The following is a 14,916-nucleotide window of genomic DNA, read 5'->3' on the forward strand; positions in this document are numbered from 1 at the left end:
CTCTTTTTGCCCTTCGACCAGGGTTATTTTTGTCCCACAGGGTTTTTGTTACCTGGCAAGGTTTTCAGTGAGGCAACGATCAAAGTGTCATCACCGAGTTTGAGTGGCACAAGGGGGAGTGTTGAAGGATGTCGACTACTCCACATTCACGCGCGTTGTGCTCTTTTTCTCCTTCGACCAAGATTGTTTTTCCCCACAGAGTTTTTATTACTTGGCAAGGTTTTTGACGAGGTAACTTAGAAGCGCATAGCAGAGGCAACACTATTGACATGGAATATCTAAAGGGGAGTGTTGTGAATGATAATGACTATTCATGCTATAGGTATTGCTTAATGTATGCGATTGACAGACTCGTAATGTATGCGATTGACATACTTGTAATGTGCGATTGATTAGTATAGCTATTATGTATTGCCTTTTGTATACATGATGTAACCCTATATAAACCTCATGGTGAGATGAATACAATACATTTTTTCCAATTCTCTACAACAGATTTCTATTATTAAAATTGCATCCAAACTTATTGCTTTAACGTACAGAGCGTTCAAACTCCTAAGCTTCATTTTTCAACTGATTCATAATGGAGATAAAAAGATATATAATTCTCTTCTAGTGGCAGAGATGTGAAGAAGCTTTTGATAATTGATTTGAAGTTTAAGGTTGGTCCAGAGATATCATTTTTGCAAAAGAGAAAACTAAATGGCATGTATGATGACTCTTAAAGCAAAACAAAACAAGAATGTGAACAAGATTCAGGCACCAACAATGTACTAACCAAGCAAAGCGCTAGCTCCTCCTTAGCTACTCCACTTCCCAGAATTTGAATCCATCATCAAACAACACAACCGGTCGAATGTAACAAAATCATAAAGCGACAGCTAGCTGTAGAAAATCTCACTTATGATGATTATAACACCAAAATGATCATTTCTCAGCCTCAGAAGTTGTCTTGTTACTGTTGATTATGATCGCATTCATAATCAAGATCCCATTCTTCTTTCCAGAGGACCTTTCCTCAGTGGAAACACTCAAGAGGCCATCTGCATCAATTTCAAAGCAGACATCCAATTTAAGAACACTCAGGGGAGCTAGATGAGGAAGCTTGTAAGTACTAATTTAAGTTCAATGTTCAAATAGAGATGAATAGCATGTATGTGATCACGAAGAAATTATCAAACAAGCAAAACCCTGCCCCTCAGCTACTAAACTTACCCAGATTTTCTATCATCAAACAACACAACTGTCTCAAAATAGGGGTTTAAAAGTTCGAGTACAAAAGTTAATGACAATACTACAGCTGTTGAAGATCAAATTATACACAAAAATGTTATCTCTTAGCTCATCTTCTCAATTCCCTCAAAAGTTGTTCTGTTACTGTTGATTGTGACCCCATTCTTCTTACCGGTATACTTGTCTTTAGCGGAGACACTCAAGATACCGTCGGCATCTATATTGAAGCAGACATTGAACTTAGGAACACCCTTAGGAGCTGGAGGAATATCGCGGAGCCAAAATTCACCCAGAAAGTTATTATCTAAAGTGGTTTCACTCTCACCCTCATAAATGGCGAAGATGACATTAACTTGGTTGTCATACCTTGTAGTCATACTACAGTTCTTAACTACAGGAACTTTGGTGTTTCTTGGAATCACAATTCCCATGAAATCTGCACCGACCTCCACTCCAAGTGAGACAGGTGTAGCATCTAAGAGAGTGAAGTCTTGAAGTTTACCACCTCCTTTCCCACTCAAGACTGCAGCATGAACAGCAGCTCCATGTGCAACCGCTTCATCCGGATTAATACTCTGGCACAGCTTCTTCCCCTTGAAGACATTGTAAAATAACCATATACATGCTCACAACATATGCACACAATCATAAAAGGGATTAAGGCTTACCTTCAGCAATTACTGGCATGGATTCCATCTTATGCAACTGCAAACACGAACACTGAATATAGCCTTCTGTTACTTACCAACTTGCTTCTCAATGGACAGAACAATATGCAAAACGTCGGTAGTAATCAGGGACCAATTCATCTGTATATATAGGTGACTTAAACCTCAAGAAGCTTCCCATTAAAGCTATCCATATCGGTTTAGGTTTCCTAGTTAGATTCTTAATGTATCACAACTTGTAGCCTTCCTTGTAGACTAAGCAATAGATTACTATCCTTAATGAATTGATACACTATTCATTAAGTCACTAGTATTGATTTACTGTTTGTATCCATGTTAAACTAGGATTGATATTAAGCTAATCATCAATTACTTTATGATGATATGTGTTATGTCCATATTTGATCTTACAATCTCCCCTTTGGACTCACACATATCATGCTCGATGATTTGCACCAGAGAACATCAAAACCTACTTAACTTACTGAAGTGCGCGCCAGATAACAAACTTAAATCGAAAATCCATTCCAACATGGTCAGATCACAGTTACTTATGCAGAGCAAGAAACAGTATACATTTTAACAAAAATGCAGAGTTTCAAAACCACAAACACAAGCTCCTGCAATCCACATATGTCAAACCAGAAGTGATACAATATATGTTAATGTGTATCAACAAGTAAACATATATTAGGTCCTACTTTATGTTTCTAAAACCAAAAACTCAAGCAAATTTACTGAACACTGATGGCTTAAAGATATTGCTTGAACCTTAACATCATGCTTCACATGATTTAAGCCATCTGATAGCAAGTATAACTTTAAACACAAAATCGATAATTTTCAAAACATTCAACAAAAACTGCAGTAATAACCAAAATCTGAAAATACCTCAAAATTTATTAATAATAAAATCTGTCATTACAAACAAGTTGTGATAAACAAAATAAAAGATCACAACTAAAACACAAGAACTCAAAAAACCTTAGAATTTTAAATGCTCCAACTGGACTAACTCTCTACTGAACCTAAGCATCTATATTAGCTAAAATTCCAATGCTTGCTGTATGTTTCTGGAATGCTGCTACTGACAATGCCTTGGTGAAAGGATCTGCTAGCTGTGAATTTGTGTCAATACTCAAAACAGCTATTTCACCATGCTTTACTCTTTCTCTAACACTGTAATACTTTAGATCAATATGCTTGGAATTATTTGACCTTTTACTGTTCTTGCTAAAGAAAACTGCAGCCTCATTGTCACAATAAATCGCAAGTGTTCTAGCCACAATGTGACTCAATACTTTGGTCTGCATGAGAAAATTCCTAATCCAAAGTCCTTCACACACAGTTTCATATACTGCAATAAATTCAGCTTGCATAGTAGAAGTTGAAACAAGTGTTTGTTTCATGGTTTTCCAAGCAATAGCACCTCCTGCAAGCATGAACACATATCCACAAGTCGACTTCTTGGAGTCTGGATAATTCCCTGCAAAATCCGAGTCTGAGAATCCTATGAGTTTCAGATCCTCCACTTGCCTATAAACTAGCATATGGCTTTTAGTTCTCTGCAGGTATCTCAACACTTTCTTCCCAGCTACCCAATGTTCATGGCCTGGATTAGATTGGAATCTTGACAAAATCCCTACTGCAAAAGACAAGTCTGGCCTAGTGCAGACTTGCGCATACATGAGACTTCCTACAAGTCTGGCATAAGGCTTTGACTCCATATTTTCCTTTTCAACATTACTATTGGGACTTTGCTTCTTGGTTAACTTATCTCCTTTGGACATGGGAACTTCTCCAGCTGCACACTTCTCCATACCAAACCTCTTTAAAACTTTGGTAATATAATTGTGTTGAGACAAACCAAGTAGTCTCTGTGCCCTATCTCTTTTAATCTCAATACCTAGTACATAGGATGCTTCTCCTAAGTCTTTCATGTCAAAATTCCTTGACAGAAAACTCTTGGTATCTTTAAGCAATTTAATGTTACTGCTAGCCAAAAGTATATCATCCACATAGAGTACCAGAAAAATAAAATTGTTCCCAACAGTCTTCAAATAAACACACTCATCAACAAGATTTTCTGTAAATCCAAAAGTAGAAATCACAGAATCAAATTTCTTGTACCACTGTCTAGAAGCTTGTTTTAGGCCATAAATTGATTTTCTTAACTTACACACTAAGTTTTCACTTCCAGCTTGTACAAACCCTTCTGGCTGCCTCATATAAATCACTTCATCTAGTTCACCATTCAAGAAGGCTGTTTTAACATCCATCTGGTGCAGCTCCATATCAAAATGAGCCACCAAAGCCATGATTATCCTAAACGAGTCTTTTGTAGAAACTGGAGAAAAAGTCTCAGTAAAATCAATGCCCTCCTTCTGTGTAAAACCTTTGGCAACTAATCTTGCTTTATGTCTCTCTACATTGCCATTTGCATCTCTTTTGGTTTTGAAAACCCATTTACAACCTATAGGCTTCTGGTTGGGGTCAGGTTCAACTAATTCCCAAACTGCATTTTGACTCATGGAATTAATTTCTGCTTCCATTGCTTGCTGCCATTGATGAGATTCACTACTTTCAATGGCCTGATTAAATGTAGTTGGATCATTGTCCTCTGCACAGTCCATTTCAATTTCTGCTTCTTGCAGATAAACAATGTAGTCACTCTCTTCCCCCCATAAGTTGGTTTTCTTGCTCTCTGTGATCTTCTAGGTTGAGCTACTGGAGGATTTTGAGGTTCAGTTACTTGACCAGTTACGTGGTCAGTTACTTGGTCAGTGACATGGGCAGTGACTTGACCAGGTACAGTTACTTGGGTAGTTACATGGTCAGTGACATGGGCAGTGACATGGGCAGTGACTTGATCAGGTACAGTTACATGGTCAGTGACTTGGTCAGTTACTCGACCAGGGACAGTTACTTGGTCAGTGACATGGTCAGTCACTTGACCAGTTACTCGACCAGGGACAGTTACTTGGTCAGTGACATAGTCAGTTACGTGACCAGTGACATGATCAGTTACATCTTGTTCTAAAGGCAATGCTACACTTAAATTCTCATCTGACACAATTTCCTCAAAAACTGAGGTTAAATCCTCAAGGTTTGTATTGTGAACTTTTTCACTTAGAAACTTTACTTGATGTGTTTCAAAAATTCTAGGTGAATGATGAGCAGAATATAACTTATAGCCTTTAGATTTATCTGGATAACCTACAAAATAGCAACTAACAGTTTTGGGGTCAAGTTTATTCAAGCTTGGATTATAAATCCTAGCTTCTGCATGACATCCCCAAACATGACAGTGATGAAGACTAGGTTTCCTGCCACACCAAAGCTCAAAAGCAGTATTTTCTATGGCTTTGCTAGGTGTTCTGTTGCAAATATAATTTGCAGTTTTTAAAGCCTCACCCCACAGAAATTTAGGCAAACCAGTTGTACACATCATGCATCTAACCATGTTCAAAAGAGTCCTATTCTTTCTCTCTGCAACACCATTCTGTTGTGGATTATAGGGTGTTGTGTATTGAGCTTTAATTCCATTGTCTTGCAAAAACAAGGCAAATGGACCCTTTTGTTGGCCGGATTCAGTGTACTTTCCATAGAACTCTCCCCCTCTATCTGACCTTACTGTTTTGATTTTCTTTTCTAGTTGATTTTCTACCTCAGACTTAAAGATTTGAAAGGCTTTCAATGCTTGTGCCTTTTCTGAAAGTAGATAAATATAACTGTATCTAGAAAAGTCATCAATGAATATGATAAAATACACATTCCCACAGATAGTTTGATGCCTAAATGGTCCACATATATCAGTGTGTATGAGTTCTAATAAATTTTGGCTTCTATATGCAGTCTTCTTTCTAGTATTAGTTATTTTTCCCTTAAAGCATTCAACACAGTCTGTTAGATCAGAAAAATCAAGTTCATTTAGGATGTTGTTTTTCACCAAAATTTTCAGTCTCTCTTTTGAAACATGGCCGAGTCTTCTATGCCATAAAAATGCAGACTTTTCATTTAGTTTGGTTCTTTTAACACCTGTTAAAGTGCTAGTACTGTTTGTGTTATCTTCAACAAGTAAAATTTCTTGTTGAGCCATTGAACAACTTAACTGTAAATAATCATTCGAGATAACACCAGAACCAATTTGAACAGAATTTTTAGAAATAAGAATTCCATTACTATCAATAACAAGTCTACAACCAGATTTTACTAAAAGAGAAACTGAAACCAAATTCCTTCTCATGGAAGGTACATAAAAAACATTATCCAAAACTAACAATTTTCCTAATCCTAGATCGAGCTTTAAGGTTCCAATAGCCTTGACTGCCACTCTCATGCCATTGCCTACACACAGGTTCACTTCATCACTTTTTGGGATTCTGCTCCTTATGAATCCCTGCAAAGAATTAGTAATATGAATAGGTGAGCCTGAATCTATCCACCAAGACTGTGGTTCAATATTTATAAGATTAATTTCTAAAGAAAAAACTGTATTAGAAAAAATCTTACCCTTTTTGGCTAACCAATTTTTATAGCCAGTGCAGTCCTTTTTCATGTGTCCTACTCTTTTGCAAAAGTAGCACTTGAACCTAAATGGCCTGTTTTCCTTGGCCACTGCAGCTGTTGAACTCTTAGTTATGGCTTTGGTAGGCTTGAGCTTATTCTGGGGCTTTTTCTTCTTAGGCTTCTCTATGAGATTTATGGCTGTAGCAGGTTCTTTTTCTTCCTTGATCCTAGCTTCCTCATCAACACAGATGGATATAAGTTCATCTAAAGTCCAGTTTCCCTTTTGAGAGTTGTAACTGGTCCTAAGATGACTAAAACTGTTAGGCAAGGAATGAAGTGCATAATGCACTACCTGCTCATCCCTAACGCCCATCAAGAGCTCCCTGAGTCTGCCATTTATATTGATCATCTTCATAATATGTTCTCTAACTCCCCCTGAACCCATGTACTTCAAATCATGAAACTCCTTGGTTAGTCTAGCTGCTTCTGCCTTTTCACTTTCTTTAAACTTAGCACCTATGAGTTCCAGAAAATCTGATGCTAGCTCAGGTTCTTCTATACTTCCCCTGACAGTCTTGGACATAGAGGTACGAATGAGATTCTTAGCCATTCTATTGGATCTATGCCACTTCTTGTAAAGGTCAGTTTCTTTCTTGGTGCTCTTTTCATTCAACTCTATAGGCTTATCCTCAGTAAAGCAATAGTCTATATTCTCATGCATTCCCATATAGTTTTCTACAGAATCTAGCCAAGCTCTATAGTTGGTTCCAGTTAGCATCAAGACACTGTTCAAGTTCATGTAAGAGTTACCTAAGGAGCAAAACAAAAATTCGTGTGAGTTCTCAATTTGTAAAGAAAATAACTTTAAGTTTTCTGTGTTTTATTTAGCTTTAAGCAACCAAAACAAGAACATACAGAAAACCTAAACAATCCATACTTGCATTCATATCAGTCCATAACCAAAAATAATGTTAAGCAACACTTTTGAGCAGAAGCATAACATCCTGGAGTTCTTTATCAATATACCATGTTCAATGAAAACAAGTTATCCAAAGAAATTTATCCACATCTTTAGACAGAAGAAAAATTTCTAAGTATCCGTATTTATTTTCATCAAGCACGCATATTGCTGTTTTGTATTCTAAAACCATACTTGACCACTTCTTTGGAAGATAAAACTGAAGCATAGTTTTAAAACACAAAACACAATTTCAGTTTTGTTATTCGATCAGTTACTTGATTAGTTACCTGACCAGTTACTTGGTCACTGACCTGGCCAGTTACATGGTCAGTGACCTGGCCAGTTACATGGTCAGTGACCTGGCCAGTTACTTGGTCAGTGACCCGACCAGTTACATGGTCAGTGACCTGACTAGTTGGTCAGTTACCTGATCATCGTTTTCTGCCAACATCAATGAAGAATGCTTTGTGCATCATAATCACTTATGCCAACAGAAAACCACAAAACCCATGAGCTTTTAACTTTATATTCTACCCAGATTCATCCTTGTAAGAAAATTAAGCTCTCGTATCTGTCAATTTTAATAATGTGTAAACAAAATCTGGGAGATTTTTGTTCTTCATGCAATTTTTACACAATCACAGATACAATACCATATCATCAATCAATTCATCATGCATATTCAAGCACAATCAAAATTGTTTCGATTCCAAGAAACCACAGAACAATCAAGAAATTGTAAATTTCATCCGGTCACCATCTACTCTAACCTAACGCACGCCGGGAATGCAACTAGTGTTCTTGAGCACAATCAAAATTCAATTATCATGCTATGAATCGAAATCAATTTCACAGAAAAACCTGTTTTTGCTTTTTCCCCAATTTGCTGCTAAAAATCACAGCGGAAGCGTGAACTTGATATTTAACCAGATGCAGCAATTGACTTAAGTAACTTACCTTGATCAGTTACATGACCAGTTACATGGTCAGTTACCTGATCAGTGACTTGGTCCGTAAAGCAAAAACCCCTTTTTTTTTTTTTTTTTTTTTTGTGTTTGTTTTGCAAAACCCTAAAACGATTTTGATACTTGTGAGCCTATGCTCTGATACCAATTGTAAAATAACCATATACATGCTCACAACATATGCACACAATCATAAAAGGGATTAAGGCTTACCTTCAGCAATTACTGGCATGGATTCCATCTTATGCAACTGCAAACACGAACACTGAATATAGCCTTCTGTTACTTACCAACTTGCTTCTCAATGGACAGAACAATATGCAAAACGTCGGTAGTAATCAGGGACCAATTCATCTGTATATATAGGTGACTTAAACCTCAAGAAGCTTCCCATTAAAGCTATCCATATCGGTTTAGGTTTCCTAGTTAGATTCTTAATGTATCACAACTTGTAGCCTTCCTTGTAGACTAAGCAATAGATTACTATCCTTAATGAATTGATACACTATTCATTAAGTCACTAGTATTGATTTACTGTTTGTATCCATGTTAAACTAGGATTGATATTAAGCTAATCATCAATTACTTTATGATGATATGTGTTATGTCCATATTTGATCTTACAGACATTCCGTAATAGTTCCTGCACCTGGGGAATTCTAGAAGAGCCACCAGCAAGAACAACGTCATGAACATTAGTTATCTCTATATCAGCATCCCTCAAACACTTGTCCACCGGCTCCATACATTTGTTGAAGAAATCCATGTTCATTTGTTCAAATTTGGCCCGAGTAATTGTTATAAAGAAATCAGTACCCCGATCTAGGCAGTCAACTTCAAGGTCAATCGTGGACGTAAATGAAAGTCTCCTTTTTGCCTTCTCACAAGCATTTCTTAACCTCCTAAGAGCCTTGGGATTTTCACTGACATCCAAATTATGCTTTGATTTGAATTGATCAACACAATAGTTTACCATACTGTTATCGATGTCTTCACCTCCAAGATGCGTGTCTCCAGCAGTGGCCTTCACTTCAAAGACACCATCCCCTATGGTAAGTAGTGATACATCTAATGTGCCACCACCCAAATCGAATATCATCACATTTCTCTTGCCATACCAACCAGCCTGTTTCTCAAGGCCATAAGCAATGGCCGCAGCTGTCGGTTCATTGATAATCCGCATCACCTTTAGACCTGCATTGACCCCAGCATTTTTTGTAGCCTCACGCTGTGAGTTATTGAAGTAAGCGGGAACAGTTATAACTGCATTTTCCACAGTTGAGTCCAGATACTTTTCAGCTATCTCCCGCATCTTTGTGAGAACCATAGATGAGATTTCTTCAGCAGCAAATTGTTTCTCTTCGCCCTGTTGTGTAAGCATGATCATTGGCTTGTCATTGGCACCTTCAATGACCTTGAATGGCCAGAGCTTCCTATCATTTTGAACAGAGGTATCACTGAATCTCCTACCAATCAAGCGCTTTGCATCTGCAAATGATGCCAAATTCAGAAACCCATTCTGACGAGGAAAAACAGCATGGAATTGTTTATGATCGATTGAAATAACATAATATGAACAATATTCAATTCGTTCTGTTACAAATTTTACAAGTATTAGTTTTAGCTTCTACTCTGCCAAGATATAAATACTAGGATTCTATTCGAATGATATATACATGCAGTTAGTCAAATCGGTCCATTTGTTTTTAAATTCTTCTTTCTAGCTATATGTTGACATGCATGGATTACTAGCCTAGTATAAAATCATTCCATGCATCCAAATGAGTTCAATAAATGAGTCCTTACGGAATTTTTCTCTTGAAAAATTTAAGATCAGAAGCACTTGATGTGTTTAGGAATTAGATATTGCAATTTATCTTATACGCACATGTACTCATTCATAGCTATTTGGACAGACTACTGCTAGATTGTTTCCAAAGCATAACCACTTTTCACCCAAGTAAACTCTGAAAAGAGAGTTTTCTCATGAAACGAAAAACAAATAGGGAAGAATTCTGAGAGGAACTGAACATACCAAATACGGAATTGGTGGGATTTTTGATGATCTGGTTAAACGCTGCATCGCCGATCAATTTCTCAGTATCAGTGAAGGCAACATAAGATGGAGTAGTCCTGTTTCCCTGATCATTCACTATGATTTCTACATGTTCGTGCTGCCAAACCGCCACGCACGAGTAAGTCGTCCCCAGGTCAATCCCAATTGCATGACCCTTTTCATTTCCGGACATTCTCAACAGAGCAGAGGAAACTGGAAGAAGAAGACCATCGTAAGAGAAAATTAAAATCGTCAATTGTATTCAACTGTGTTAATATAGATGAATATATCCAATATATACATGCATCCTTTTGGTGTGAAGTTGTGCCAAGAATTATCAAATTGAAAATATGACATGATTGATAATTAATGAGATTAAAATATGACTTAATTTAACTTGCCAGGCTATGTAGCTCAATCTGTCACATCCAGCTATGAATGTGATTAAATATAAACAAAAAAAAAATTAATAATAACAATGATGAAACCAAGATACGCACCTGCATAAAAGAAACCACCAAAATGCTCACAGATGATGAATTGGAGAAATTCTCCAAAAAAAAAAAAAAGATGAATTGGAGAAATCTTCAGAAACGCTTGTGACTTCCAATATCTATAGTTGGGGATAGTAGGCAAACTTCAAATCCAAGTAATGTGATCTTTCTTTTTCTCAAAAAAAGAAAGAAAGAAAAGAACTTCCTTTTCTCAAGAAAAAAGAAAAGAACTTCCTTTTTCTCAAAAAAAAGAAAAGAACTTCCTTTTTCTCAAAAAAGGAAAAGAAAAAAGAAAAATTTTCTTTTTCTTTTGAATCAATCCCAAATCATGTGCCAATATATTGCATCACAAGCCAAAATAAGCCATTACATACCCTTCCGCAGTAGACAAGAAGATAGTGGTAATGCCCACAATGGTACATAGTTATAGACCTACTCATTAGACAATTAAATACGTAGACATAGCAGGAATCCTCCTTTGATAAATGCAATAGCTTCTTAAAAGGAATTATTGTAAAAGACAGAGCTAAAACATAGTAAAGACACAGGCCAATAAACCCAGCCCAAAATAATAGGCCCCAGCTGGCTTGGTCCCGACCCATCATCCCCTGACGCCATGTCATATGCCACAAGCCCAACGCCTTTGCCTGACCCACTCTGCCACAACCCGTGCCGCCCCAATCTACTCCACAGCGAATGCTCGCTGCTTTGACTGAAACAGCCGCGCCCCACGCCGCCACAGCTCACACCATTAAGAGTCGATCTTGAATCACGCCGGTCCAACCCCTCACATCTGCAGCACCGTCGATTCAGAACCCATGCTCCAGGTCCTGATAAGCACGACCACGCCGCCAATCTTGATCAGAGATATTGTCAGAAAAACACAAGCCGAAAGCTATCTAGAACTACCTTGAGCGCAACCACCCATGGAGCACCCTCGAAACATTTCGGATCAAATACTTAGAGAAAACATGAAGGATACAATTGGTGCTCAAGTTTTGCATAGGATTCCAAAGAAACTAAAAAACATGGAGGATACAATTGGAAGTGAGAACCTGTAGGAGACATCGATCCATTAGAAATTATACACACCTCTTAATCAAAGGGTCTGCTAAATCACCCCTGTATTGGTGTCAAGGCTTAAGGCAAAGTGCTAGCTGGACAGAATTTCTAGTTGTCATAACTAGGGCTGCCACTTGGTTTGGTAATTATCAAACCGACCTAATACCAACCGATGTTTTAAGTTTGGTAAACAGATTTTTTGGTAACCGAGACTGATAAAACTGAAATCGCAAATTACCGAAAAAGTTGGTTTGGTTTTGGTAAATATCGAATCTACCGATTATCTAAATATTAGCTTTATATACTATGGTTTTCAATACACATACATGTATATTAAGAAATAAACATAAAATTTTTCATAATAGTATGAACATTACTACATATACTACATTAATAGTACATGTATTTTAAGTAACTTAGTCAAAGATGGTTAAATAACTTAGTTTTATTGAAAATGACTCAAACTTGATGTCATATATACAAAAGAAAGCTATAATTAGAATATGAGTACAAAGTTTACGACTATAAAATTGAAGAACCTAGTTTTATTCATTCTAATTTTAATTACAAAGAATTAGTTGTTCTAAAGTTGGTAATACCAAAAACCGAAATACTGAATTTGGTAGTTATGATTAAAAACCGAAAATTTTGGTTGGTAATTGGTAACTCAATTTTGAAACCGAAAACTTTGGTTTTGAAGTTGGTAATACCTATAACCGATTCGAACCGACCGAGTGACAACCCTTGTCATAACAATTAAAAGGGGAAAGATTTAACAATGGATTTCACTCAGTAGCACTCAAAGAATATTGTAACTTAACCAGCCCAAAAGGACATATGCCTATTGCTTGTGCCGCTTTGTCAACACACACACACACACACACACACACACACACACACACACACACACACACACACACACACATATATATATATATATATATATATATATATATATTCAGGAAAACTTAGCTATCTATATTACCCTTTTAATATCTAGTCGAGAAATTTTCTTTACAAATCTCCTCTTCGTGAATACACATTCCTTTAAGGAAGAATATTCTAAAGGGGTTTTGTCCATTTACCCCATTTTTAGAGATTTTTTTCCCACTTATCCCATTAAGTTTTTTTAATTCCCTCTTACCCAAAACACTCTAAGGAAGTCTTTCCTAATACCCCATTAGGATTTTTTTTTTGTTTTTAAATTTTTTTTAATACCATTTTACCCTCACCCCTTTGAAACTTAGAGAGAGATAGAGAAACCATAGGAGACTTCGCCGGAGTCCGGTCATCGGCCGCCGGAATCCGGCCAACTTTCGTCGGATTCCGGTCACTGGCCGTCGGAATCCGGTCACCCGCCGCCGCCCACCGGAATTTGCTGAAAATCTCATCGAAAATGTTTTTTTTGCTCCCAATAGACATCTATTCCCCCTCAATAGACGTCTATTGCCCCCAATAGACGTCTATTGCCCCGATAGTCTATTGCCCCCCAATAGACGACTATCAACCATGTATTGCCCCCCAATAGACAACTATCAGCTATGTATTGCCCTCCAATAGACGTCTATTGCCCTCCAATAGATGTCTATTGCCCCCTAATACCCATCTATTTCTTAAAATTAGATAAATAAAACTTTGATTAACGAAAAAAAAAAAGGAGATTACATCAATTCAAAACATCTACTGCCCTCCAATAGACGTCTATTGCCCCCCAATAGATCTTTAAGAGGCCTCTATTTCCCCAATAGAACCCTTTTCTTTCTTTCTTTCTTTTCATTTTGGGCTTCTGAACCAATTTATAGCAAAAAAAAAAAAGAATTTGATTTAGGCACCCAGAGAAAAGCTCTGGGCACCAAATCGTGGTTCTCCTCCACTACCGGCATACCAGATCCATGTTCTCCTCTGCCACGGGCCTGTGTCGAGGCCGGAGAGCCTGGGTCGAGCACCAGAGGTCTAGTTCGAGCTCCAATTCCCGCCGTAGATGAGCTGCGGTTTTGATTTAGTGATCGGCGAAGCCAAGCAACCGGTGACTTCAGTCTTCAGCACAAACTCGCCGCCGGCAATGGATGGCGCAAACTCCGAGCTCGCTGCACGAACTCGCCGCCGGCTGTACGATCCATGGCGCCGGCTGTACGAACTCACCGCCATCTTCTGAGCTGCACAAACTCGTCGTCGACTGCACGAGCGCCGGCTTCTGGGCCGCACGACTATCGCCGGATGAGAGAGAGAGAGAGAGAGAGAGAGAGAGAGAGAGAGAGAGAGAGAGAGAGAGAGTCAGATCGGAGGGGAGAGAGGAGAGAGAGCTCGATGGCATATAGTGTAATTTATTAATTTGACTGAGGGTAAAATTGTCTTTTTAATTTAAATTGGGTAGTGGGGAATAAAAATATGTTGCTGGGGTAAGTGAGATAACTTTGGCTCATTTTGGGGCTTTGGGTCAAGGACCCTATTTTAAATGGTTACTAAACTTTTACATGTTTGATATTTTGGTCTTAAAGTTTTCTATTATTCACTTAAGTCAATACGTTACAATTTTTTTCCCATTTAATGGAATAGAGGCTAGTCTTTGCCTCCATTTTTTTTTCATAAGGTCTTGAGGGATAAATCCAAAATCTCCAAGAAAGACGTGTAACTAAAATGAACAAGCTAAATAAGAATAAAGAGCCACTAGGGAGAAGTATTGATGAACTTGCTTAAGGTTATTGCCATCACTACCAATAAGCTTTTCCTACTATAGTTTCATTAACACAATGGCAGAGTAAATGTTTTACGCACCTAAATATTAACAAAACAACATGCAACAGTTCAAAAGGATGAAGCAGAAAGCATCTTCTTATGCACCTTGTCTATCAAGTTTTTGCTTCAGCCCAGCCTGTGCAACCTTCTTTAAAACAACATCTTCAAATGTTCGAAAGCCAACCCCAACCAAATAATTAACTCAATCAGGTCTTCTCAGCTGTCGGAGCTA

At 37.7% G+C, this 14,916-nt stretch overlaps 1 protein-coding gene across 1 annotated transcript; it reads right to left on the minus strand.

Annotated features, from left to right (window-relative positions):
* Positions 1 to 1,470: 1,470 nt before the first annotated feature.
* On the minus strand, positions 1,471 to 10,937 carry LOC112178483 (heat shock cognate 70 kDa protein). Its single transcript, XM_040510322.1, has 5 exons — positions 10,893 to 10,937; positions 10,372 to 10,605; positions 8,965 to 9,824; positions 1,600 to 1,835; positions 1,471 to 1,492 (listed from the first exon to the last, which is right to left on the minus strand). The coding sequence occupies exons 2-5, from the start codon at positions 10,583 to 10,585 to the stop codon at positions 1,486 to 1,488; spliced, it is 1,317 nt and encodes a 438-aa protein (XP_040366256.1). The 5' UTR covers positions 10,586 to 10,605; positions 10,893 to 10,937; the 3' UTR covers positions 1,471 to 1,485.
* Positions 10,938 to 14,916: the final 3,979 nt, after the last annotated feature.

This window comes from Rosa chinensis, chromosome 7 (assembly GCF_002994745.2).
Source record: "Rosa chinensis cultivar Old Blush chromosome 7, RchiOBHm-V2, whole genome shotgun sequence".
NCBI classification, from domain to species: domain Eukaryota; kingdom Viridiplantae; phylum Streptophyta; class Magnoliopsida; order Rosales; family Rosaceae; genus Rosa; species Rosa chinensis.